The sequence below is a fragment of the Oryctolagus cuniculus genome, chromosome 8 (assembly GCF_051225735.1).
Source record: "Oryctolagus cuniculus isolate XC-2025 breed Fujian yellow rabbit chromosome 8, ASM5122573v1, whole genome shotgun sequence".
NCBI lineage: Eukaryota > Metazoa > Chordata > Mammalia > Lagomorpha > Leporidae > Oryctolagus > Oryctolagus cuniculus.
Genome location: NC_142874.1, coordinates 143,020,851 through 143,045,512, shown reverse-complemented (window position 1 = coordinate 143,045,512; position 24,662 = coordinate 143,020,851). Strand labels below are relative to the sequence as shown.

General features: G+C 42.8%; 2 protein-coding genes across 9 annotated transcripts in view; one reads left to right on the top strand and one right to left on the bottom strand.

The window, feature by feature from the left end:
• Positions 1-24,662, top strand: part of MCPH1 (microcephalin 1) — a 248,593-nt gene that overhangs the window by 102,183 nt on the left and 121,748 nt on the right. For 5 of the 7 annotated variants that reach the window (XM_051832685.3, XM_089302827.1, XM_089302829.1 and 2 more), the window contains one exon: positions 10,651-10,728. In XM_051832685.3, the coding sequence (XP_051688645.2) occupies positions 10,651-10,728 (78 nt within the window). Of the gene's footprint in view, positions 1-10,650; positions 10,729-16,176; positions 16,678-21,045; positions 21,166-24,662 lie in introns of those variants that run through there. The other 2 variants (XM_089302824.1, XM_089302823.1) reach the window with 2 other exon arrangements.
• Positions 12,697-24,662, bottom strand: part of ANGPT2 (angiopoietin 2) — a 58,576-nt gene continuing 46,610 nt past the window's right edge. For both annotated transcript variants that reach the window (XM_002720896.6, XM_008274180.5), the window contains exons 6-9: positions 21,504-21,605; positions 20,830-20,996; positions 16,447-16,577; positions 12,697-13,781 (exon numbers count right to left, since the gene is read on the bottom strand). In XM_002720896.6, the coding sequence (XP_002720942.1) occupies positions 13,621-13,781; positions 16,447-16,577; positions 20,830-20,996; positions 21,504-21,605 (561 nt within the window). In that variant the 3' untranslated portion in view covers positions 12,697-13,620. The remainder of the gene's footprint in view (positions 13,782-16,446; positions 16,578-20,829; positions 20,997-21,503; positions 21,606-24,662) is intronic.

Sequence of the window (24,662 nt, the reverse complement as noted above, 5' to 3'; positions counted from 1 at the left end):
TGGGTCTCACAGCTACGGGCGTCCTCTGCTCCTTTCCCTTGAGGTCACTGACCAGAGCCCACACTCTTTCTCTGCAGAACTGCCTGCTGCCAGCACTGGAAGCAGCTGTTCTATCTGGAGTCCTCCATCCTCCCCCACCATCCCTCTGTTCACCCTGGCAGGACCTTGGGCTGTGCTCTTCCCACCTGGAAGGCACTGCGTTTTCCCACTTCCATTATCTCATGATGGAGGGCTTTGTTATGGCCTTCCATGAACACTCGGGGAAGATGTTCAACAGGACTGTGACCGCCAACTCTGAATGACTGTGGTGGAGTTTGAGTGGAATCAAAGTGATAGTGAGAAACTGCAAATCACCCTGGAATGCAGCCACGGGCTTTGTTGTGAATGGGGTCCATCATCATTTTCCTATCTTTACATAGACCATTTTGTCCTTAATTTTGTCAAGGTCCCAGACAGAATCTACTTAATATGCCTTTCACAGAAAACCAAGTGTCTGGGTCCTGCAGTGTGGCTTTGCGAGGAACAGAGAGACTCAAGGCGCCAGAGGAAGGGAGGCTGTCAGGGACCAAGCGTTGCTCTAACGGTCACGCTCTGGACTTTCAGAAGCACTGAGTATTTTCATATGAGTCTGGCAGGCTTTTGTCTCTCTGGCCTCTTTGGGATGGGACTGTGGTGGGGCAAGGGCAGGGTCAGAGAGACCACCAAGAAGCAGCTAAGACCCCTGAAGTGAGGGACAGTCACCGTCATGACCAGGGCAGTGGTGGGGAGAAGACAGGTTCATGTGCTTTTTAGGAAGATCTGATGGCATTCAGTAATGTCAAATGGAAAAGTCAGGGGCTCATACCCTAGTTATTTCCTGGCTGTGACTTAGTGTAGATCATGGTTGTATCTGTTGGGATGGGGAGGCTGTCAGGGAACAGTGTGTGCGGGGCCTGGGGTACAGCAGGCAGTGCTGATTCAGGTGTGTTGGGCTGGAGGCTCCTGCTGGACACTGAAGTGGAGAGAGCCACCATCTGAATTATACGTGTATGCTGAAAGTCTGGACTGTAAACATGCCCCTGGGAACTGTGGTGGATGGCACTCTCAGCCATGGTTCCTGGGAGTGACGGGAGTAAGGAGAGAAGGCCGTTTAGCCTAAGCCCAGGCTGTGCCGACGCTGAGAAGTGAGGGAGGAGGAAGGGCGGGCAGGAGCCAGGGAACCCAGCATTCTGTCAACGTGGGGATGGCGTCAAGTAGGGGGTGCTGCCCCACCGAGAGGTGAAGTGGAGGAGATGGAGGAGTGACCACTGGATTTGACGAGGTCGACAGAGACGTTGCAAAAACAGATTTAACTGCATGACGAATGGGGTTTGAGTCAGTGGCTAGTAAAGCCAGGGAAGCAGCAAGGGTGGGGCTGTTTCTAGACAGGTGGCCGTGGCTAGGTCAGTCGTGGGCAGGGCCACGGGACGTGGACTCCAGACTTTCCAACGTAGCAAACAAACAGAAAGACGTGTTTGGATTAACTGAGAGTGGATAAATGAGAAGATGGACAGATTACTCCCCCCTGAGGAGTTTAGAATGTGAAAACATGGTACACATTCTAAATCACAAAAGTATCCTTGTAGTTAATGTTTTCCTCATGGAAATTCATTAAAAATTCATTTTAAGAAAAACGACACTTTACAATTCAAATTCATGGAGAGAAGAACCATTAGCAGTGTTACCCTTAGTAGCCATAATATTTGGTTTGTTGTGTGTTGGTAACAATTTCTGCTTTGTTTGCAGGCGGTGAAGTGCTGTTTCTGCTATTTATTTTAGTTTCATTGGAATTCGTTATATTTATTTCTTTGTTTTCATTTTGATAAGGCAAGTGCGCGCTTATGTTATTTATAAAGATGTTTGGACTCCACATTTAAGTACAGTGGTGAAATGCAGGTCACGCTGGTCAGTGCTCAGCAGTGTTTACAGAGTGGCTGTGATTGAGCACTTGAGCTCAAAATCTGGGAGTAGCCCATGTTCAGTTTCAGAAACTGGAAAAGGTGGGGTAAGCCGCCAGCAGAGAGCACGCAGCCTCAGTACCTGAGTACAGGGGCCAGAAGAGGTTGACGAGGGCATTCACACCTCCTCTGCAGCTTGGGTTTTCTCTAGCCAATTCGCGTTCTCCTCTGGCCAACTCAAGTTCGGCCTCCCCCAACTAGTGTCTTCAAAAGGGAAAGGAGTTCTTATTTTTAGTACTTTGTTGCTTATTTGATCTGTAGTGGTTAAATAGGTTATGTTAAATTCTTAGTTTCCTGCCAGTTTTAAAGTGAGACAGCAAGGGTAGTGCTTTTTTTAAGCTGTATTTATTTATTTGAGAGGCAGAGCCACAGGGAGAGAAAGAGAGACAGAGAAAGAGAAGAGAGAGAGATCTTCCACCTGCTGGTTCACTCTCCAAATAGCCACAATGGAGGGCTGGGCCAGGCCAAAGCCAAGAGCTTCTTCTGGGTCTCCCACATGGATGGCAGGGGCCCAAGGACTTGGGCCGTCCTCCGCTGTCCTCCCAGGCGTAGCAGGGAGCTGGCTAGGAAGTGGAGCAGCTGGTTTTGAACTAGTGCCCATATGGGATGCTGGTGTTGCAGGTGGCAGCCTCACCTACTGCAGCACAGCCCCGGCCCCTAGTATATTTTAGACCATTAAACCATGTGAGAGCCAAATCTCATTGGTTGCTCTGGCACCGAACTGCTTCTTTTGCCTCAAGCCGCCAGGTGGTGTTACGTGACTGGCCATATGACCTGCGTTGGATCAGGAGGAGGGGACCAGCCAGCCACATATTTAGGTGGAGATGGGGCTATTGGGGTATTGGTCACTTAGTGATAATGTTTCTCCAGGTGATTGACAGGTCCCGAATCAGCTACTCAAGACCTCGGTCCTTTGTAGGAGCCCTGACTTCAGCACTCTGGAAAATTGCCTTTGGTCACGGGGCTTGAAAGTGGTGCGTTTTGAATTTGAATTTGAAAAAACACTGCCTCAACCATGGCCCGTGTTTTTTCTAGGCTCTACTTCCAAAGATAGCCCAGAGAACATTTTTATGTGTTATTGCCACAGAATTCAGCGTAATCACTCCAGGGTTACATACCACCTTCTGTTTTGGAAAGATCAGGGATGAGGTATTGGATTTTTTTTTTTTTTTTTTTTTTTTTTACAGGCAGAGTGGACAGTGAGAGAGAGAGAGAGAGAGACAGAGAGAAAGGTCTTCCTTTTGCCGTTGGTTCACCCTCCAATGGCTGCCGTGCCCGGCGTGCTGCGGCCAGCGCACCGCGCCTATCTGAAGGCAGGAGCCCGGAGCCAGGTGCTTCTTCTGGTCTCCCATGGGGTACAGGGCCCAAGCACTTGGGCCATCCTCCACTGCACTCCCGGGCCACAGCAGAGAGCTGGCCTGGAAGAGGGGCAACTGGGACAGAATCTGGTGCCCCAAGCGGGACTAGAACCCGGTGTGCCGGTGCCGCTAGGCGGAGGATTAGCCTATTGAGCCGCTGCACCAGCCAAGGTATTGGATTTTACAGCTCACTTGGCCTCACCCATCTGTGTGCCCTTGGGAAAAACAGTGAAACTCCCTCTGAGCCTCAGAGCTGTATCTGTGACATGATGTAAGAATCATCCAAGTAAATGGCCCAGTGAGCACTTAGTGAATATTAAATACTAGCAGTATTCAACAGCCATTTTCTGATGTGTATCATTTATCTTGATGAAAATCATAACTTACACAAACCTTATATGTAATGCTAGGGGTAGCGTTTGGCTTAGCTTAAGACGTCACCTGGAACACCATGTCCCATAGCAGAGTGGCTAGTTTGAGGCACAACTCAAATGCCATCCCAGCTTCCTGCTAATGTGCGCCCTGGGAGGCATCAAGTAATGACTCACGAACTTGGGTTCCTGCTACTCATGTGGGAGACTCAGATTGGATTCCTGGCTCCTGGCTTCAGCCTGGCGCAGCCCTGGCTGGTTATAAGCATTTGGAGAGTTAACCAGTGCTTAAAGATTTCTCTGTCTCTTTGCCTTTCTAGTGAAGTGAAATTAAATACATTTTTAAAAAAAATTTGGAAAACATGACAAGTGACCAAGTGAAAGAAGCAGACCCAAAAGGACACCTGTTGTCTAATTCTTTTCTAATGCTGCACCCAGAAGAGGCAAATCCCCAGAGAGCAGACCACCAGGGGATGGAGCAGAGGGAGAAAGGCAGTGACTACTTCATGGGTTCAGGTTGTTTTCCTGAGGTGATGAGCAGGTGTTGAAACTAGATAGAGGTGGTGGTTGTGCAGAATGGCAGATGTGCTGTGTGACACTGAATCGTCTATCCTGAAGTAGTACATTGTACGTTAGCATTTCACCTCCATATATAGATGTCGTATGGGAACCTGCTTCATTGGTACAGTCATTACGTCTACTAAATAGGTTTGCATTTTTTAAAGGGATTTTATGGAATTGTAGGAAGCATTTCTTGATGTTATGAGATGTGTTGGAAATGCAGAGGAATGGCTTATTTTGGAACAAATATTATTGCCTTGAAACATTGCCAGTTGGAGCTGGTTTCTTCAGAAGGCCAGACCTCCTGTGTTTTCTGGCTCCAAAGTGCTTGGGACATATGTGCCCCATTATTTTCTTATTAAAAACTGTAACAGTGACATCCCCAGTTGTTTGCTCCCAGAGTTTGATGTAGCCTGGAAACAACTTCACTGCCGCGTTGTCCCGCTGTTCCACATTAGTGTATAAATGATGTATAGTGTATCCACACAGCAGAAAATTTCAGTAACTTGCTTTTGTTAAACTCTGAGATGCAGATTGACTCTAGCCCTGTTGCCTGTATTCTGTGCTTCTATTTATTTATTTTTAAAGATTTATTTTTCATTTATTTAAAAGGCAGAGTCACAGAGACAGAGAGAGAAACAGAGAGAGCTGTTTCATTGCTAGATCACTCCCCAAATGGCCGAGACTGTGCCAGGCCGAATCCAGGAAGCAGGAACTTCATCTGGGTCTCCACTTGGGTGCAGGAGCCCATGCACTTGGACCATCCTCCATTGCTTTCCCAGGCCTTTAGCAGGGAGCTGGGTTGGAAGTGGAGCAGCCAAGGACTCAAACCAATGCCCCTATGGGATCCTGGTGTCGCAGGCGGTGGCTTAACCCACTACGCCACAATGCTGGCTCTGGATTCTGTGCTTTTTACCAATGCATTTTACCATCTATTTGGGGGAGAGAATCGCAAATATTATTATTCCTTCTCTTGAGAGAAACAAACAACATGCATGCTGGCAAATTCTTTGTTGTTGTTTGAGAAAATCAGTTACTCTTACAACAAAGAATCTCTAAAATTTAGTGAGGAATTTTTTTGACATTTTATTAATTTATTTGGAAGGCAGATTTATATAGAGAGAAACAGAGAGACATTTTCCATCTGCTGGTTCACTCCTCAGGTGGCTATAAAGGCCATTGCTGGGCCAAGCCAAAGCCAAGAGCCAGGAGCTTCTGCTGGGTCTCCCACAGGACTTGAGCTATCATCCTCCATTGCTTTCCAAGGCACATAAGCAGGGAGATAATTTTTTAGCTTAAAGTGGTTAAAAAATAAATAATTATTACTTTTCTTGCTCTTGTAATAATGAAGAAATTTGCAAGTACTCAATGTGTTTTTATACCTTCCACAAATTGTTACAACCAAAATTTTTATTCCAGTTAGTGGGGGAAGGATAGGGCCAACAGTGACAAAGAAGTTGATTACTTTTCAATGATGGAAGTAGAAAGTAGAAATATATCTATTTTATCGAGGAGAAAATAAAGTAGACTTTTGAACGGTTTGAAGTGAACAGGATTCCCCTGTGCTGAGTCTGGGGCACAATTTCTCTTTGTCGGATTTGGTGTTTAATTAGTTTCCTGGCATTTTATGTAACCTTTTGTATGCCAAGGATCTTGTTGAGTTTTGCCCCAACAGTGATCCCCTCTGTCTATTACTAAGCATGCTCCCACAAGTGTTAGTGCCGCTACTGCAGTTGGAGTAACCGTGTGGCAGCTAACATCCCTACAGACAGGCGCAATAGCAACAATGACTGATTAGGCTGGCCTATTTACAAATTTGGTGTAAATTTAATATAATATTAATTTTGCTTATCAAAAACTGAATTTATTAAGTGTTTTCAACACAGTCAGTGATGCCTTCGAGTGAGTTAAATCAGTTTCATGTTGCAGTTGTATTTTTCATCCAGTAGTGAATCATTAAATGAGGCCACTGTAATAGTGTTGTGGCGTGGTGGGTTAACCTGTGGCCTGAGACAGCTGCATCCCTTAAGAGCACTGGTTCGAGTCCCAGCTGTTCTGCTTCTGATCCAGATCCCCACTAATTTGCCTGGGAAAGCAGCAGCAGAGGGCCCAAATACTTGGATCCCTGCCACCCATGTAAGAGATCTGGATGAAGCTCCTGGCTCCCAGCTTTAGCTTGGCTCAGCCCTGACCTTTGTGGCCATTTGGGGATTGAACCAGCAGATGGAAAAATTTTTGTTTTTCTCTCTTTCCCCCTTTCTCAGTCAGTCTGCTGCTTTTCAAATAAATAAGTAAGTCTTTAAAAAACAAATAGATGGGGTCCTACATTTTTCAAGTCCAACCTGAAATACCTCTGATAGCTTGCTTTTTTTCCTCTAAGCCTAAACTTTCTCATCACTTGTACATCAATGTAATTCTATTTCATTTTCCTCCTTTTTTTTTTTTTTTTGCAAAGTTGAGGTAAAGGATGTTTACCTGGTTTAGTGTTTTTGCTAACGAAATAAGTTATTCTTAGCTTTAGAAAATTTCTTAACCAATTAAGAAATCAGGAGAATGTTAAAAAAAAGTTCATTTGATTGGCCCTGGTAGAGAAAGTGGCTTTTAATGATCCTTTTGATCTTTCTGAATTTTCAAAATAAGCTATGGGGAATAAGAAGTTGAAACAGCTAAGAAAGGCGTCATGGCCACTGACCCACACCTTCTAGATCCCAGTACCTTTACACTTGCAAAAGCGGAACAGAACAACCCCTGATGTGAGCTGTGGTCTTTGGGTGATGTGTCAGTATGAGCCCACACCTGCTTGCTGTGCTTTCCTGGCTGTTAATTTAATAGTAAAGCAAATGGATGGTTCCTATTGGATTCATCAAGGAGGTTTGGGTTTTGCAAACAAAAACTTAAAAATATCAAAAATTCCATTTTCAACGTGTAAGGTGCTGGGTTTCTAGGTTTCTATTGCAGTTGATGCTGCAATAGCTCTCTGCCCTCCTTGTAAGGGTGATCTGTGTAGAATTGGCTCTCCACATATTCGCAGCCCTGTTCCTTGCTTTATTTAGCTTAATTATTTATGATTTGTCAGATGTTTTACAGGAAGTGTGTTGAGACAACAATTTAAGTCCACACACTCGGTTCTACCTGGATCTTCCAAAGTAGATTATCCCTGTTTGAGCAGCAAACCAACAATGAAGTTTAAGTCTGGCTAATGAATGTACAAAAAAAAAAAAAAAAATTTACACTTTGTTTCTGATTTGATGATCTTAGTTGAATCAAATAGTGTTTTCTGGTAGCTCTGTATTATGTTAATTCCTGGGATGCCTATGTAAGTTAAGTTTACTAAAGTTTCTTATCAAAATTCTGCAGCTGTCTTGTGGTTTTGTTTTCATGGCACAGAAAGGATGAAATCCAGAGAATATAGGTTTTCTCTTTGAGGTTATTTAAATGCAGTTGACATTTTAATGTGCATTAAATTTGGACCCCCACACCACACACGTTTTTAAGACTGGTTCCTTGGCTTCCCTCAGTGGTACAGTGCCTGAAATGAACCTGAATTTGAAACTTTCTGCCATTTCCTGGGATAATGAGAGGAGTATCCAGAGAACCCCACATATCAATAGTATATCTCTAAATGATAAGATACAATGCCTAGTAAAAGTAGGGTTCTTGGTTACTTAACTCTTCTTAACCACCCTTATAGAAATATGACTTCCATGTAGAGTTAACAATTTGCTAACACCTTCTTCCACTGAACTTACTAAGATAGGTTTATTTGTTTTTGTGATATTATTCAGGCAACAATAATTATGGGAAAACAAAAAGAGACTTAAGTGACAAAATGCTTTTGTACACAGAGATCTTATTGAAGATTAAGCAATTATGTGGAGCAGGGCGCCTTGAGAGCAAAACCTGGTGTTTCCCCTCTCTCTGATGAAGACAGATTTCCCTGCATTGCTCTCCATGCCTGTTATATCCTCTTGAGCCCAGTGCCCTCAGAGCCATTTTTCTTGTCTTACTTGGCTTTGCCTCCATCAGTCATGCGCAATGCCTCTACCTTGTGCTCAAGGCCCTTAACACACCAGGACGGCAACAGCCAACCAACGCTGTTGTTTTACCACTTTCCAAAGCACCCTCTTCTTTAGCCAGACAGTATCCCCTCCCCTTCCTAGATTCTCCCTCTTTGCCTAATAAACTTTAACTCCTCCTTCCAGACCAGCCTGAAGTGGCAGCTCATCTATGGCGCTTCCCTAGATTCTCCTGGGTTGGGTTTGTTTGCTTCCTGCTGCAGGTTCCCACAGTGCTAATCAAGTGACAGCATCATTTGTGGCTCACCTTTGTGCTCCTACCAGAGGGTGGATCTTTAGGTCTGGAGCTGTGGTTCAAGGACTTGGGTCCAGTTTTCATTTGTGGTGAGCCCTGACCAAGTTGTTCAGAGATTCTCAGGGAATGAGTAGAACTATAATATAGTTGTTGAATAAATCAATATATATGTTTAAAGTATGAACCTTGTTGTCGCTCCCCATCTTCGTGGAGGAGCGACACAGGACCCTGCACTGTTCTTTTGTCTGCTCGGCCCTCCCCGGGTTTGCTGCTGGTTCTTCCCAGGTTGGCTACCGACCCTTCCACCTCCGTGGAAGGGCGGTTCCCCCTGCCACTTTCCCCACTTCCGCAGGGGAGCGGCACACCGCCGGCCGGCTCTCTCGGGGGCTGCTCAGGTGTTCCTCAGGTGTTCCTCTTAGATGTTCCTGGTGCATGCCGTCTCTCTCCTCCTTTATAGTCCTCTTCCGCCAATCCCAACTCTGCTACCCACACACTGAGTACACTGCTCTCCTCCAATCAGGAGCAGGTCCTGCTGCTTATTGGTTGAACTGGAGGCAGCTGTGTAGAAGCTGTTTCCTCCTCTCCCAGCGCCATATTGTGGGAGAGCAGATGCATAGAATAAGTCTTAATTCTAGTAACAGTCTAGTCCGAGCTGCTCCCCACACTTGCTAGTGCTGAAAGTCATCATTCAGCTTCCGCATCCTGTTCTGTACTTATCCAACTATCATGCCCACTTCTTTTTGGGGAAAAATTTAAAAAACACTGTTATCTCTTATTAAACAAGCATTGGCTTTAATACAGAGGGAAATGTTTAAGACGGACACGTCTTAGAAACTACCAAAAAGGAAGACTTAAGTCTCCTTTCTGGTCATTCAGCAAGAAGAGCCTCAGCTTTTGGTAGCAACTCTAGGGAAAAGTTTACAAATTCGCTGAATGTAAGAAATGAAAATGCAGGTAAAAACTAAACACAAGTATGCTTGTGAGCATAAGTATGTTCTGTTTGGTTATTTCAGCTATGAAATTCTGGTGTGTGGAAACGTGGCTTTTCTCGGAGTTTGGTCAAAGAGAGATGATTGCAGAATCTCAAACATTGTTGACTTAAAATTGAAAGTATTGGTCATTTAAAAATGCATGGATTCAGATAATCATAAGATCATGATATAAGGAAGATATAAATTTGTTTATGAAACATTTGAACTCTTCCAGACTCAGAATGATTTCCAAGTGTGTCGCTAAGGACTTCTGAGAATATTTAGCCCCTTCTAGAAGTAAACTCAGAAGCCAGAGTGATTGGTTTTTGAGTTTAGTCTCGTATTCAGTCTCCTAATTTTTTTGAACTATGAAAATCCTGTAATATATACAGAGGCTGGTTTATAAATAATTACATAAATTGGAAACTTGGAACTTAAAAAATATGGTATTTCGTATTTTTAAAAACAGGTTAATGTTTAAATATTTGGCCTCAATAGGATAATGACCCAGATTTCTGGTCTCAGTGAGACTTTCTTTTTATTTTTTTATTATTTTTTTAAAGATTTATTTTTTATTTATTTGAAAGAGTTACAGAGAGAGGTAGAGACAGAAAGAGTGAGGGAGAGGTCTTCCATCCATTGATTCACTCCCCAGATGGCTGCAATGGCCGGAGCTGCACCGATCCTGATCCAAAGCCAGGAGCCAGGAGTTTCTTCCAGGTCTCCCATGTGGATGCAGGGGCCCAAGTACTTGGGCCATCCTCCACTGCTATCCCAGGCCACAGCAGAGAGCTGGATCGGAAGAGGAGCAGCCAGGACTAGAACCAACACCCATATGGGATGCCAGCGCTTCAGTCCAGGGCGTTAACCCGCTGCGCCACAGAGACTTTCTTTTTAACTGATTGTTTGTTAATATTTGTAACACTTATGCAACATAAAGATTCTGAAAGCATTTTGTTTTTTTCAGAACATATCTATTTCAAATCTATAGTCTATAACTGCTAGGGAGTTTATTTCTACTCTGTCGTAGAAGTGACTTTTGGTTATTGCCACCAATAGCCTAAGAGACCTAAACTTACTCTTCTTCTTGTATTACTTGTAGGTACTATGGTCTTTGGAATTGGGTCACTGGATTTCCGAAGAGCCATTTGAACTGTCTAACTACTTCCCTGCAGCTCCTGTAAGTCAGATGTTTTATGAATGTAAATGCAATTGGTATTCTCAGGAAATTATCTTAATTTTGGGGATACATTGACCTTTTAGGTCAAGAGCAATAATGCCATTAAGCAAAAAGACATATGTGACAGAACTTAATATGTTTTATCTGTTTACTTGTGAGGATACTCTGCAAAAAGTAGAAATGTTAATTAAGAGAGCCCTCAGGATTGAGGAAAAACAAACATGAAAAAAATAAGATTCTTGGGGCCAGCGCCGCGGCTCAATAGGCTAATCCTCCACCTAGCGGCGCTAAACAGAACAAAACAAAAAAAAATAAGATTCTTGGGAAGCCTATTGTGTCTTGCCTACTGTCCAAAATTTAATTCTTTTACTGTTGATGTAGATAGAACTAATGGGTATAAAATCGTGAGTTGCTAGCATCATGATGTTGTCTTTTATTTTGATGTTTTTCCTAAACTCCACTTCAGCTTTACTATGGACTTTAAAATACTTCAGATGCCTAATGGAAAAGTTTCAGGTCTTAATTTTCTACAGGATTCAGTAATAATTTAGTGTGTAAGTTTTAAGATTTGTTTAGAAGCAAGAATTTGCCGAAGTTGGTTTTTAATTTCAAAAATGTTAACTGGCTTGTGATGGGGGTTATTCTTTGAGAAGGTTCATACCTTAAAGGTAAGTGGTGACTTTTACCTCAGCCAGTCTCCTTGCTGCTTGGTTGTTTGAAGAGCTGTCAACCATAACACAAAAAATGTTGAATTCTGTGCTCTGTTCACTGTCGTTATCTCGGTTGTTGGATGGTTTCTCTTTTGATTTTTAAGATTACTGTTGTGATTTCCTTTCAACTTTGTAAATATTTTCTTAGGGAGAAAAAAAATTTCTCCCAGGAAGAGTGTGTGTTTGAAACACTGTGTAAAGGAATTGAAGTGTAAAGTAAAAACATAATTTCTGTCCATTCTCTGTGGTCATATGAGATTATATTTAACTCTGAATAATAGAATCGGGTTTGCCTTTGAAATTCACTCTACCTGTCTGTGTTGGAGTTGTCATAAATAAGTATGTTGTTGCCACTTTTCTCCATGCTGTCTTTCCCCAACCTCAGTATCTGTCATTGTGGTCACTGAGATACCGCAAACTCGATGAGGTCTTTTGAAGCTGTGAAAATTTCTTGTTATCAGAAATGTTTAACTTGATGCTGTGCCATGATGCCTCTAATGAGTTTATAACTCTCTCAAATTTAGAAATAGTTCTAAAATAAGAAGTTCTTTGCTTAATTAAATAGTTGCCGGGAAAGTGCAAAATGGTGGAAATGGAACAGCACCTGGTCTTTGCCAGTGTCCACAGATTGACTCAGAACACAAGGAACTCGTCCAACCATGTCTGAGGGGAATGAAAGGGTAATGTGAATTACAGAGGAAAAATGGCTTACAGGCAAAGTAATAGAACAGTGGAAGGTGAGGGAGACCTGCAGTGAATTCTGGTTACAGATTTGACTCTCAACTTCTCATCACTTGACTCAAAGACAGACATGTGAGGAATTGTTTGCAAATTAGAAAGTTTTGCACAGGTGTTCATTAGCATTAATTGTACTCTTAAAAACTTTAGAAGAAGGTAAAATTCTAGAAGTGTAGGGTTCGGGGGTCCTGAGAGTGAAGCCGTGTTTCTCAAAATGCTCTCTAAACATTTGAACATGTTCTGAACATCAGGTTTTGTTTTTGCATCCAAAACTCTCCAAAACATTTGCTTTTCCTTTTGAGTTTGCTGACAGATGTAAAAACGTCTTAGTAGTGCAAATTATTTTTTTCCTTAAATAAATTTAGGGGTGGTTCTTGAGAAGTATAGCTTTGTAAGTGTCTTGAATAGACATTTGTTTTTCCTCAAACACAAATTAATGCTAACTTAGTTTTCTAAAGCACATCTTACTAGAAGAGAACATAGGTCTCTGTATTGGATTAGGAAAACATAATACAGTCTCTTTCAGGGAATTAAATGTATAATTTTTTTTATCAATAAAATCAAACTTTTCCTTATGCGGCACAACCAGTTGTTTCATAACAGAATTACAAAATTGTAAATATAACTGTCAAAGTTAAACATAATTTTCTCACCTAATAAGTTATATTTAATTACTAAAAACACTTTCATATTTAACAGCCAGGCAGAAAAAAATAGTACAATCTTCATATAAACTAAAATGGTACACATTTCTATAGGCGTTATCAGAGATCCTGGAAATTTTCACCTTTTATGAACTTGAAATATGTATTTGAGCATTAACTTAAAACTAAGCTTTCAAAATATGTGTAAATACGCAGCTTTCAAAATGAAAATTTGAAGCACCTAAAAGGAGGAGCAAAAGTGCACTAACTATGCTTTTCCAAATATTAAACGGCTAATAACCACTGCTGTATTCTCCCTGAATATATAGTATATTTTTATGGCTTAGAGGATATTTCCTTCCTTTTAATTGTGATAGTGATGCTGAATTCAGGACATAAGGATATTTACACAGTCTATAAACAGTGCTTACAAGAATGCAGTTCCAAGATTATCTGTACTATACAACATAAGTGTTCTGTTTTCCAGTTATTTACTGATAAACTCGCACATAGCATTCTTGGTTGTGACAGCAGAGTCTGTGAATTGTCAGTCTCTCAACCTTGAGCTCATCTTCTCCTAGGTGTCCACTACATCACCACGCCAGATCATGGCCTGTTTTGAGTTTTGCTTTGGTTCATTAAGTGACAAAGTTCACGGGCGCTGGTCTGAGGACAGGAGTCCCACAGGCTCCGGGAGTGCTGTCCAGGCGGCTGAGGAGACAGCGTACAGCGGTGCCTTGCAGTGCTTTGGGGTGGATCCGGAAGTGTACAGCACGGTCTTCCTGGGTGTGCACGGGCATTTAGAAGTCTGCTGGTCGGATCATCATGGTTGTGGCCTTGAGCGAGTAGCCTGACCCTTTCCAGTAGTACCACTTAATACCATTGAACTTATTTGTGTTCTGCCTTTGTGGATAGTACATTCCGTTCAAGTTGGAAGGACCACATGCATCAAACCACCAGCCTGTGAAAAGTAAAACACAGTTGGAATTAGGAACTAGGTAAGGACAGCTCTGACCGTGGAGGCAGTAATACTCAGCTGCACCATAGTCACATCCCGTGCATTTAAAGTAGGTGTATGCAAATCGTCGTGTGTGTAGAAGGCACTGCATTGGCAGAAGTGTGGCTTTCCAACTCTGCTCCCATGCAGCCGGAGTGCTGTCTTGGCCAGTGCTGCCACAAGCTTGCTGGCTCCTTTTTGCTTGAGCTTTGTGGAAAGACCTATTTTCTAGGCATGCCTCCTCTTAATCCTGATTTGGTGATGCCCCACACAATGGGAAGTTTGGATGAGCAAAACCTAGAACCACTGAAGGACTCTGGACCATACTCCTGGGGACTCGGCCAACTCAAGCTCCCCTGTACCAGGAGTTGCTTTGAAAGTTGAACGATAACCCAAGATGTTAAGTGCTCAGAGGAGTTAAATGGAAAGCAGTAGAGAGCTTGTTAAACTGTAGGTAAAACCACAGAGAGTACCTGCACAACTGAATGAGGGTGCAGCCCTATCCACACCTTCATCCCCAAGCAGAGCCTACAGACAGGAGCCTGCCAGGGCCAGGCTTTCGAGAGAAAGCAGTGACCCGTCTGGACTGCATGTGTCAGTCTGAATAAGTCTCACAAACCCTGTATTGAAGGGACAACATCCTACCCGTCAACACTGATAGCGATTTTTAAGATACTGAAAACAGTAACACAATCATTATTGAGATCACTGTAGTAAAATAAAGAGAAGGAACCTCTTCCCCAGTGGCAAATAAGGAATGGTCTTGGCAGGGCAGCTTCTGCCTCATCCGACTTTAAAAATACATATAAAATGCTTGCACCGTGGAGCGTGTGTTATTTTGCTTGGGTGCCTCCGTTCTTTGCCGACAGTGAGCGTCCTGTGACTTGTGTGATGCCGGTTGATGTAAATGTGCTGAGGTTCGGATGTGTGGTACAGGATTATCCTGAGCCTTAGCTCTGCTCTCTTTGGAGCCTGTTGTGTGACCTATCTTGAGAACTCACTGTCCATGCAAAACACTAGCTGCTCGTCAGCCCATTTCGTTCCTGGTCCAGTTCAGTGCTAGGAACTTGGCCTCTTTACAGTCGAGACCATTTTGCTTTCCCTCTTGGGCTGTGTTTCCTCTCCCCAAGTCTCATTTTTAGTTCCATTCTCAGCCCCTAAATCTTGATTTGAGTAAATAAATACATTGTTCCCTTGGTTATTAATGTCGTTCTGCTCTCCTGAGTAGCTCACAACATCGGGGTGGTCTGCAAACCACCAGGCTTGGAAAACATTGTGAATGTCTGGCGCCCCCAGCCCATTCCTCCTCCCTTTGGTTGGCTTTAAAAAGGATGCCTATATTAAGTTGAGGACAGCAAGCAGCTTTTTATAAAAGTCACTGTGATAGCTTTCTCTCCTTGAAATAGTTGTAACAGGGAAGATTTGTGTAGATAAGGGTACTTCAGAAATTTCATAGACAATGCCTACTATGAAAAAAAATCATGCATGGACTTCAAAAACAACTTTTGTACCAGAATGAACTTATGTTTTAATTCTATTTTTTCATGAAGTTTTTGAAATTACCTCTTATCATTTCAGAAACTGTAGTATTTTTTGATGGAGCCCAGTTCCCTCCACTTTAAAGACATGAAAATTAGTGAATTCCATATTATTTTCATAAATAAATCCTCCTTTTTTTTATTACAAATGGTTCTTACCTGGAGTAGAAATACACTGTAAGGTTAGATCTTTAGTGTCTACTCAGTAGCTGATATTTGTAAAATATTTTGGCTGTAAGCCGCTACCTTTGGTTTTCCTGGGTGAGCGTTCAGTTTGTGTGCTCCCCAATTCAAACCCTGCCAATTCCTGTCCACGCTCATGGTAGAATGTCTGTTGCTGCTTTACATCTCCTGATATTTTTAAGAACTAACTTCACAGGGCTTGCCAGACGTCTTGTGTCATTCACTACTTTTTGCTTTCTGTTACTCAATTTCTAAACTTCCAAAAATCAGACAAATAAGTATCAGCTGGCTGATACCCCTGAACTCTGAATACTGTGTCAGCCATCTAAAGACACTGCTGTAACAGTCTTTTACTTTAGGGAATAGTTTCCATTTTCATTTTTAAAGCAATCTGACACTGATGCTGGAAAACAAGAGAGACCTTAACTTAAAAATGGACAGTAACTTGCTTTCATTTGATGGATCAGAAAAGCAGTGTGGTTGGTTTGTGCCTCTGTAGTTATGCTCATTTGCTGTGTTATCAGTAATCCTTAAAAGGCAAATCCCTTGCTTGAGCGTTACTCTGTTAATTGGAAATATTGCTGTAGTAATGCATCTTTGTCATCCTTCTGGTTGCCATTTTGAATTTTTTTATAAAGCAGGGTGGAATCAAGTCTTCCTCAGCAGGCACAGACTCAGGAGAGCCCACTGCGTGTCTGGGTCCCTGGCCAGACTGGTCCTGCGGAGACAGTCTCCTGCTGAGGATTCCAGCTCCATGGCACACATCGCATCTTGAGAGCGAAGAACACGCTCACCTATGTGAATGTTGGACCCTGTCACCAGTCACAACTGGAAGTCCATGTCCACCTCCCCCTCCATGAAGCTGTTCCTTGCCAATACAAATAGGAAGACAAAAAAGTCATCCCTACCTCCTGTTAGCATTTGTGAACATTTGCAAATGCATTTGTCATTGTCTGCATCCTTTGTGCTAAAATCATTTCCTGGTTGGCTGATGCTGCTTATTTTGCCGGCTGTCCCCGTAAGTCCTTTAAGGTGAATCCTGGAAGCATGCAAAGGAAAAAATAAAAATTGTCATGGGCTAGGGTTGTTGATTTACCATCGTGGAAAGTTTTCCTGATGAAGAATTCCATTCTGCAGAAGCTTGTGTTGTGCTGTTTGATCTGTGCACTCAGATGCCTACTCTGGACAAAATATTTTGCACCGGTATAAACAGGAACCAACTTATCATCAAAATCATGTAGACAGGGATGTTTTCACAAAAATGTCAACACATAGCACTTGCACAAGTATCAGCAGCAACTGTAGGGCCCTGTAATTTATGTTCCTGCTGTTTTCACATAAACAGAAGGGGCGGGGTGGAGATGGGGGGTAGGGAGACACAGCAAGAGAATCTCTCCCATCTCCTTTGTCCTCATCCTGGTTAGAGGGAAGGGCCTCAGATGACTGGACAATCCTAGACACTATTGTTTTCTGCAGGGATGGCTCCAAGGTGGGGAGGGCAGCAGACATCAGGGAGTGGGCATGGAGTTTGGTGTAGAAATCTGCAGAACTGGGACGGATGTAGCATAACAGGTTAAACCACCACCAGTGATGCCGGCAACCCATATGGGTGCTGGTTCTAGCCCCAGCTGCTCCACTTCTAATCCAGCTCCCTGCTAATGTGCCGGAGGGAGGGGTGGGGAATTGTTGGATGTCCCAAGTGCTTTGGCCCTTGCACCCATGTTGGAGACCCAGATGAAGCTCCTGGCTCCTGGCTTGGGCATGGTTCAGCCAAGGCCATTGTGGCCATTTGGAGAATGAACCAACAGATGGAAGATCACTCTCTCTCTTTTCTTTCTCTCCCTCCCTCTCTGTAGCTCTACCTTTCAAAGAAATAAAATCTGCAGAGCTGTGCAGATAATAAACTCTAAGGCTGCTTTGCTTGATTGCTACACAGCACTACAATAAGCCTTTTTCAGTGTGGAGAAAGAAACAAGTACCACACTAAACCACTAGACACCAACAGCCCAGACTTTGGAAATATTGCTTATCTCCATGATCTGTGTGCCAACAAGCAGAAAACAAGGTCAAGAAGAATGTGTGATTTAAAAAAAAAAAAAAAAAAAATTCCCATAATGTGCTTGAGTCACTGCTGCAAAAAAGCCCTTTGGCAGATGGTTCAGTTCGGATGAGCTTGCGCTCAGGTGGTGAGGACAGCTGTGGTCAGTGTGATGTCACTGTGCTAGCTCACAGGGCCTGGCACACTGAGTCCCCACATCCTGGTGGAGATACAGTCACATGAAAACCAGACAGGAATTCCATGGGGCAGAATCCTGCAGTGGGGGGAGGAGAAGTGTCCTGTGGGTCCCTCAAATTACACTTGTTTTTGTGGACGCTGCTGGCCTCTGCTGACCACTACCTATTGTAATTTTCAAGGATTCATATTGGGACAGAGTACAGAGAGCATAGGAAAGGTCAACCCACTTGGATGCATCTGCTCACATAGGTGGTCCTGAATGTGCGTGGCAACCCCTAGAGGCGGGCGCCATGGAGGTTCAGGGATGGGAGCTCAGCCAGGGGTAAACTCCTAAATTGAGAGGCTTGGATCTGCACAATGACCTGACTGTGCATACCTTAATCCAGTTGTTTGTGTAGTGAGGAAGAAGTCCTGTAGAGATCGGGGTGTGGAGCAGAGTTCCTTGAGCGTGAATCTTACGTAACTCTGGGGTCACTTAGACTTATTTATTTATTTTTTTTTTAGCAGAGTAGCATAGAAGTTTCATCACAGGGCACTAATGGTCTGAATCTCAACGTTTTTCTGCGTTATCAAATACGAGGCTGACCCCTAGCACAATCTCTAGATGCTGGCTGCACAGAGTCAGTTTCATAAGCACCCAGCATCGATGTGGTTTTCAAACACTTGGCTTTCCTTCCAGCCTTGTCTCATTGATCATGGACTTGAGATGAGCTACCCTTGCTTGGCCCCCTTTTATCTCTCATGTCTGCTCTGGGCAATTTCAGCTCTCATGGAACTCATTAAACGTCCCCAAAGGCAAGCAAAATAAGGGAGAATACTATTTTTTATTAGCCTGTGTTAGAGAGGTTGTGTAATTTTAGATCATTTTGTGGCTCACTGGTTTAAAGTGCTTTCTTTTAATATTTGGCTATTGAGAGTAGCTGCATTCTTGACATTGCTTTAAATGGGTTATCAGTTGATTTTATATAGCAGTGAAGTAAACTGTCAGAATGTGAAAAGTGGCCCATTTTTAAGGTTTTATGGACAAATAGCTTATAATTTTGTTAAAAAGAACCATGTCTTATTGATGCCTTTGTCTGTTTCCTATAACATATATTGTTCAGTTTTCCAATATTTGGGAAACACTTCCTTAGGAAAAAACTACTTCATATAGTTGGCATTCTGAAATGTAGTGCTCAAAAGTTTTAGTCATGTCATTCACTTAACACACGGACATCATATTTTATTAGGAGAGTAATTTTTGATGAAATGCTAACTTTACATTGCCAAGTCAATTGAGCTCACACCACTGTGTGTTTTTTTTAAATGGCATATTCAAAAACTGATTGAATTTCTAAAGGAAATATCTGTTAAGGCTCATCCCAGCTTAAAGTATTTTTAGAATGTCAGCATCAAAGGGTAATGACCCATTTTGTAAAATCGTCCTATACAAACAAGCTAATCCTTAATTTTGTGTTTTTTTTCTTTTTAATTCCTCTGTTGAAGATTTCTAACTCTTGCCAGTTGAGAAAATATTTAGCTTGGAGGGAAAACAATGACCACTTGCACTCGTGTCTCAAAATTCATTGGAGTCAAGTTGGACCTGCTGTGAGGCCCAAGCACCTATCTTTCCATTCTTCTGGGTTGCCGCCTCTACAGGCGAGCCATGCTCTCTCTGTGGTGAACACCGAGGCAGCAGGCTTCATGGGCCTCTGAAAGTCACATCGGCTTTTGCTAGCTTTCCAAAGCATGCATCTGCATTTTGGTGCATCATGGGTAACACAGGGCACACTGATACTTGTGGTTCTGTGTTACTCAGGTGCCCTGACTGTGAAAGCCCGGTTTCCTCTGCTTGTGCTTTGTGCCCTTGCTGTGGGAAGTCAGCTCAGGACTTGGAAATCACCTTTCTTTTCCACACAGTTCAGATATTGGGATTTCTGTTGAGCAGAGGGTCTGATCTGGGCATTAAGGAAATTGGAAGGGACTAAAGACCAGATAATGAATGTTTTCTGGAATGTTCCCATTGAACTTGATTTTTCTCTCCCTTCTTACTGGGGGTGGGTATTTCACGGTGTCTGTTCCACCATCAGCACACACTGTTGCAGAATGGTGTTGGTGATAGCCATTCTTAGACTACCCGGCACACACCCTCCCTTCCCTCTGTCCCTCACATGCAGTTAACAGTGCCTCCATGTATTCATGTACTGGCATTGTATTCATGTCTTGCATATACCTTGTCAAATCCCTTTGCTGCTATCTCAACTCTTAAGGCGTTTTAGACCAGCAAGTAAATTCCTAGTTGAGGTTGCCCGTGGACAGGCAGGTGCTCAGAGAGCACAGTGAATCTGATGTTCTCCGTAGCACTCCCACCTAATTCTGCCATTTTTAAGCTTGGCAACTAATCAGGGAATGAATGCAGTTGAAAGTTTAAACTTGAAACATAGCTTTAAAAATTTCTTGGAAGAAAACAATATACAAACATACTTCAAATAGCTCATGAAAATAGAATTTAAAGATAAGTTTATTTTGGTGCAAAAAAAATTCTGAAGTCCATGCAAATAAGGGGTCTTCAGAAAGCTCATGAAAATACATACGATGAAAAAACAATGCATGGATAGTCTCTCTGAACTTGCTAATGCATAGCTTTCCCATTTTTTTTTTTTTTGCATCAAAATAAACTTATCTTGTAAATGTATCTTTCTGAGCCCGTGAAGTACCCTGGTAGTCTCAGGTACAGCCACATGATATTCTGTGGTAGACGCTTAGCACTCATCCACTGCAGTTACTTATGATCCCCAGTGATCCACCAGAGCGGAGTAGAATTTCAGGACCAGCAAACACAGCAGGAAAAAGGACTCCTCACGAAGTTTGCCTTATATGGTTATAAGCAAAGTTAGAATTTTAAAACTAGAGAAACTTAGCTAAAGAGTTTAATAACTCTAACACACATTTTTTTTCCGTTTTATGATACTCTGAGTAGTTTACACCCTGCTTCAATGAATATGGCTCTCACTTTCTTGAATAATCACCCAGAAAAATCCCCTAATTTTTTTCAAATTATGATTAATTTACTCACCGATAATTGAATTCCTCACTTGAGAGGTAGAAATGTTCATACAATGAGTAAGCTTCATTCCCTTCCCAGTCTCTTAGGTGTATTTTAAGCACATATCTCTGCTGATTCGTCAGTTGGGAAACAAACTCGTTTCCCAGCCAGTGTTCTCCCGAAGGGTTACCAAATCCCTGTAATCCAAGTTGTAAAAGTCACTTATATCATTTATTTTTTCTTTAGGTATCTGAAATCAACAGTTCATCACTTTAGCATGGAATAAGATCAGACAGCAGAAATTACTTTCTGGACTGTGAAAATTCGAGGCCTTTCCATATAGCAAAATAGATTACATTGTAAAAGGTCAGTTTTAAGAATCTAAGGTGTTCCTGGAAGAATTACCTTTTGTATAATTAGAACTAGTTGGGGAAGCAACTGTGCAAACCTGAGTGTGAAGAGCTAAGTTTGCAGGTGTACAGAGCACCATAAAGAGCAGTCTACCAAAAAGAGCCGAGCCTGGCCCTAAAAACAAGGCCCATTTATGCTACTGTAACTCCAGTGCGGAGGAACTTCTTGTTGAAAAAACTGCACCAGAAGTCAGTGGTTAGTTTTGCATTTGTGGGTAAGGCTCTGAAGATCTTGAAAATTAGTTTTCACAGAGGAAATTATTTCTTTTCAAATAGCTTAAAGAATAGCCATACCACTTTATATTCTTTCCACGTCCTCTGGAAATCAACGCTGCCATCTTCCCGCCGCTGAATGGTCGTCCAACCACCACCGCCCGTTTCCATGTCGCAGTAGGCCTGCCAGGGGGACACAACATTACTACCACAGGGAGTGCACTGGTAACCCAGTCTTTGTCTTAAGTACCAGAAACAAAATGGATGTAGACACCTGTTAGACCACTCAGCCAGCAGGGTTCCGTGGGGTTAGGCCTGGGGTGAGAGTGTGTGTGTGTGTGTGTGTGTGTGTGTTTAAGAAATAAGTGGCATTAAGTAAATTGAAAGTGCTGATTTTGAAATGGTGATATGAAATAAATAGTAATGTTATGTGACATAGTAATGAAAATATGATTTTCTTGTCACTGTGTGTTCCAGAATAAAGACCCCGCCCATAGCTGACCCCAAAGCCTGATTGGACCTCACTGATCCAACAAGGGGAAACGCTTGTTCATTGCACCAAGTGCTGGTCCCTGTCAGCTCTTCCGAGGGCCACAGAGAGGGGATTTGCTTTCACTGTGGCGTCCTGCTGTGTTCTGAAGCTTCGGAGCCTCAGAGAGCATCTCATTTCATCCCTGAGCCCCAGGCCCGGGCTCCCATGTGCCCGGCCGTGTGACCGTATGATGCTGGTTGCAGGTTTCTCAGCACTTTGCTTGCCACCGTGGTCCTTCTCTACCTAACTCTTTTTATTTCTGCTTTTCAACTGGCTCAGTAGGTTTAAACTTTGTCCAGAGCACAGAATTCTTTGTCGGGGTAAGAGTATACATGCTCAATTTCAGCCCAGCTGGAATTTTATTATGAAATTTAAAACCCCTGAAAATAAGATTACATAGTTGTTTTTTTTTTTTATGATCCATTGTATGTATTTGAAAGGCAGAGTTACAGAGAGGGAGAGAGAGACAGAGAAAACAAGGGAGAAAGAGAGAGATACCCACCGTCAGCTGGTTCACTTCCCAAATAGTTGCAACGGCCAGGGCTGGGCCAGGCCGAAGCCAGGAGCCTCCTCCAGGTCTCCCTCATGGTTGCAGGGGCCCAAGGATTTGGGGCATCCCCCACTGCTTTTCCCAGGCACATTAGCAGAGAGCTGGATCAAAAGTGGAGCAGCCAGGACTCAAACTGGCGCCCACATGGGATGCTGGTGTCACAGGAGATGGCCTAACCCGTTACACCACAATGCTGGCCTCCATAAATAGTTTCACATAATGAGATTATAAAAAGCAGAAAATGGTTTTCAGAAAGTAAGAGCATTTCCCTACAGCATACAAGGTATAACCTGTTCTTCCTCTGTTGTTTCCTATGGTCTTTTTGAAACTAATGCAGACAGTTTTGGCACCCTAAGCTTAAAAGTGTCTGTTTTGTAGTTACGAGATAGAGTGCTAGGGAAGGGAGCTAAGAGAGATCCAAGAGAACACCCGGTGCTATCCTTTGCTTTAATATGTGCATAAACATGGGCCCAAGGACCCAGCAGCTCTCTGGGGTCTCACTGCCGGTGGAGTGGGAGAACCGAGCAGGGGGACTGCCCCCGGAACACCCCGCTTTGCACAGGCTCCAGTCTGCCGTTAATCCTGTCTCTCTCCCTCTCTCTCTCTCTAGGAAGCCCAAAGGGCTCATCTTGCCTTTCCCAATGATCTTCCTGTCTGGAAAGACAGATGCCATTGAATAAATTTGCATTTATTAGTAAGAAAATTATTTCCCCATTTAAAATGAGTAAGAAAAAGTTGATCTGCTGGAGTGTGCGTAATACTGTTTCTGATGTTGTCATTGCTGCACACCGGTCCTACAAGTGCTGTGCCACAAGTGCTGTGCCAGATGCTCTGTATCTGAGATCTGCAGTCTCATAGCAATGATGTCGTAACTGCAGTCTTGAAAGGAGGAAAGTTAGTGAAGTTACATGAGATTGATCAAAACTCTTCATCTCGTAAATGGTGTAAAGGATTTGAGTAAGTTCTCTCTAATTTCTGATGGTGCAGTTTTTCTTCCACTACATCATTCTGCCAAAAACAGAGAAACTTGACCCTGTTGTTAATTGGCCAAAAGTCCCTCAGCACAGCTCCAAGTTGAAATCAGTTCATGAATAATACTGCTTTTTATTCGCCTGTGGTCAACAAAGTGGTCAGTGCTGCTTGCTTCGATGAATACACACGTCTTTTGAACAATCCATTTAGTAAAATAGCTGAATAAGCTGCATTGGTTTGTGGGCTCATGGGTATATGTAGAAGTTTATTTGTCTGTATCCTAAAGGATGCACTGGTGGATTGAAAGAATGGATGTGGTTCTTAGTGAGGCCTTCCTTGTTCCAAGAATATTTGACCCTTTAATGTCGAAATTACCTTTATAAAGCTACTGATACTTCAATATATGCTCCCTCATTCAAAGGACAAGTTGGTTTGCTATGGGAGTCAAGGCAGGACTCTCAAATGTCAAGAGTTGCTGCCAGTGTGTAAGTGATTTGAGCCATGTCACTATTCCCTGTGATTCCATCAGTGACCATGATAAGGCTATTAGAACAGTTTCTTAATACTTAGTCCAGATTTTTAAAACAAAGAAGATTATACAAACTGAAGCAATAATTGGGTCAAGAAACTTGAAAACTAAGATGGTTTTCAAAAAGAGTTATCTACATAGCCAAGAGATACTGAGTGAAAATGATTAAATAGAGATTACATCAAGATCAGAGGGGCAGAAGTATTCAGATAATGTCCCAGACTGCACCACTCCAAGTACAATAAACCTGAGGGCAGTTAATACTTCTGATTAGCACACTGTTGCATGGTTCAGGGACCTGCTTGCCATAAAGCTTGTTGTTTTTCTGCAAATAATGCATGATTTAAATGTTATGCTTTGGCTCTGAAGCCACAGTTAAGTAACTGATTAAATAGCCAACACACAGATAAACATCAGGAGTCAAGTGTCCTGTGAAATTTAGGGAAGGAAACTATTATGTTTGTAACTAGCAAAAGCATGCTCGCATGCTTCTGACAGATGCCGTCCTGCGGGGTCTGTCTCATACAGAAACATAAGACTGTTTTCCAAAGTGAAGTTGCAGTATTTGGCCTTCTGCAGGAAGATCTATCCAAAGGTCTGTCGAACATTTTTTTCTTTACTTAGACGAGCCAAGGCAAAGTTGTTGCCCTGCCATGC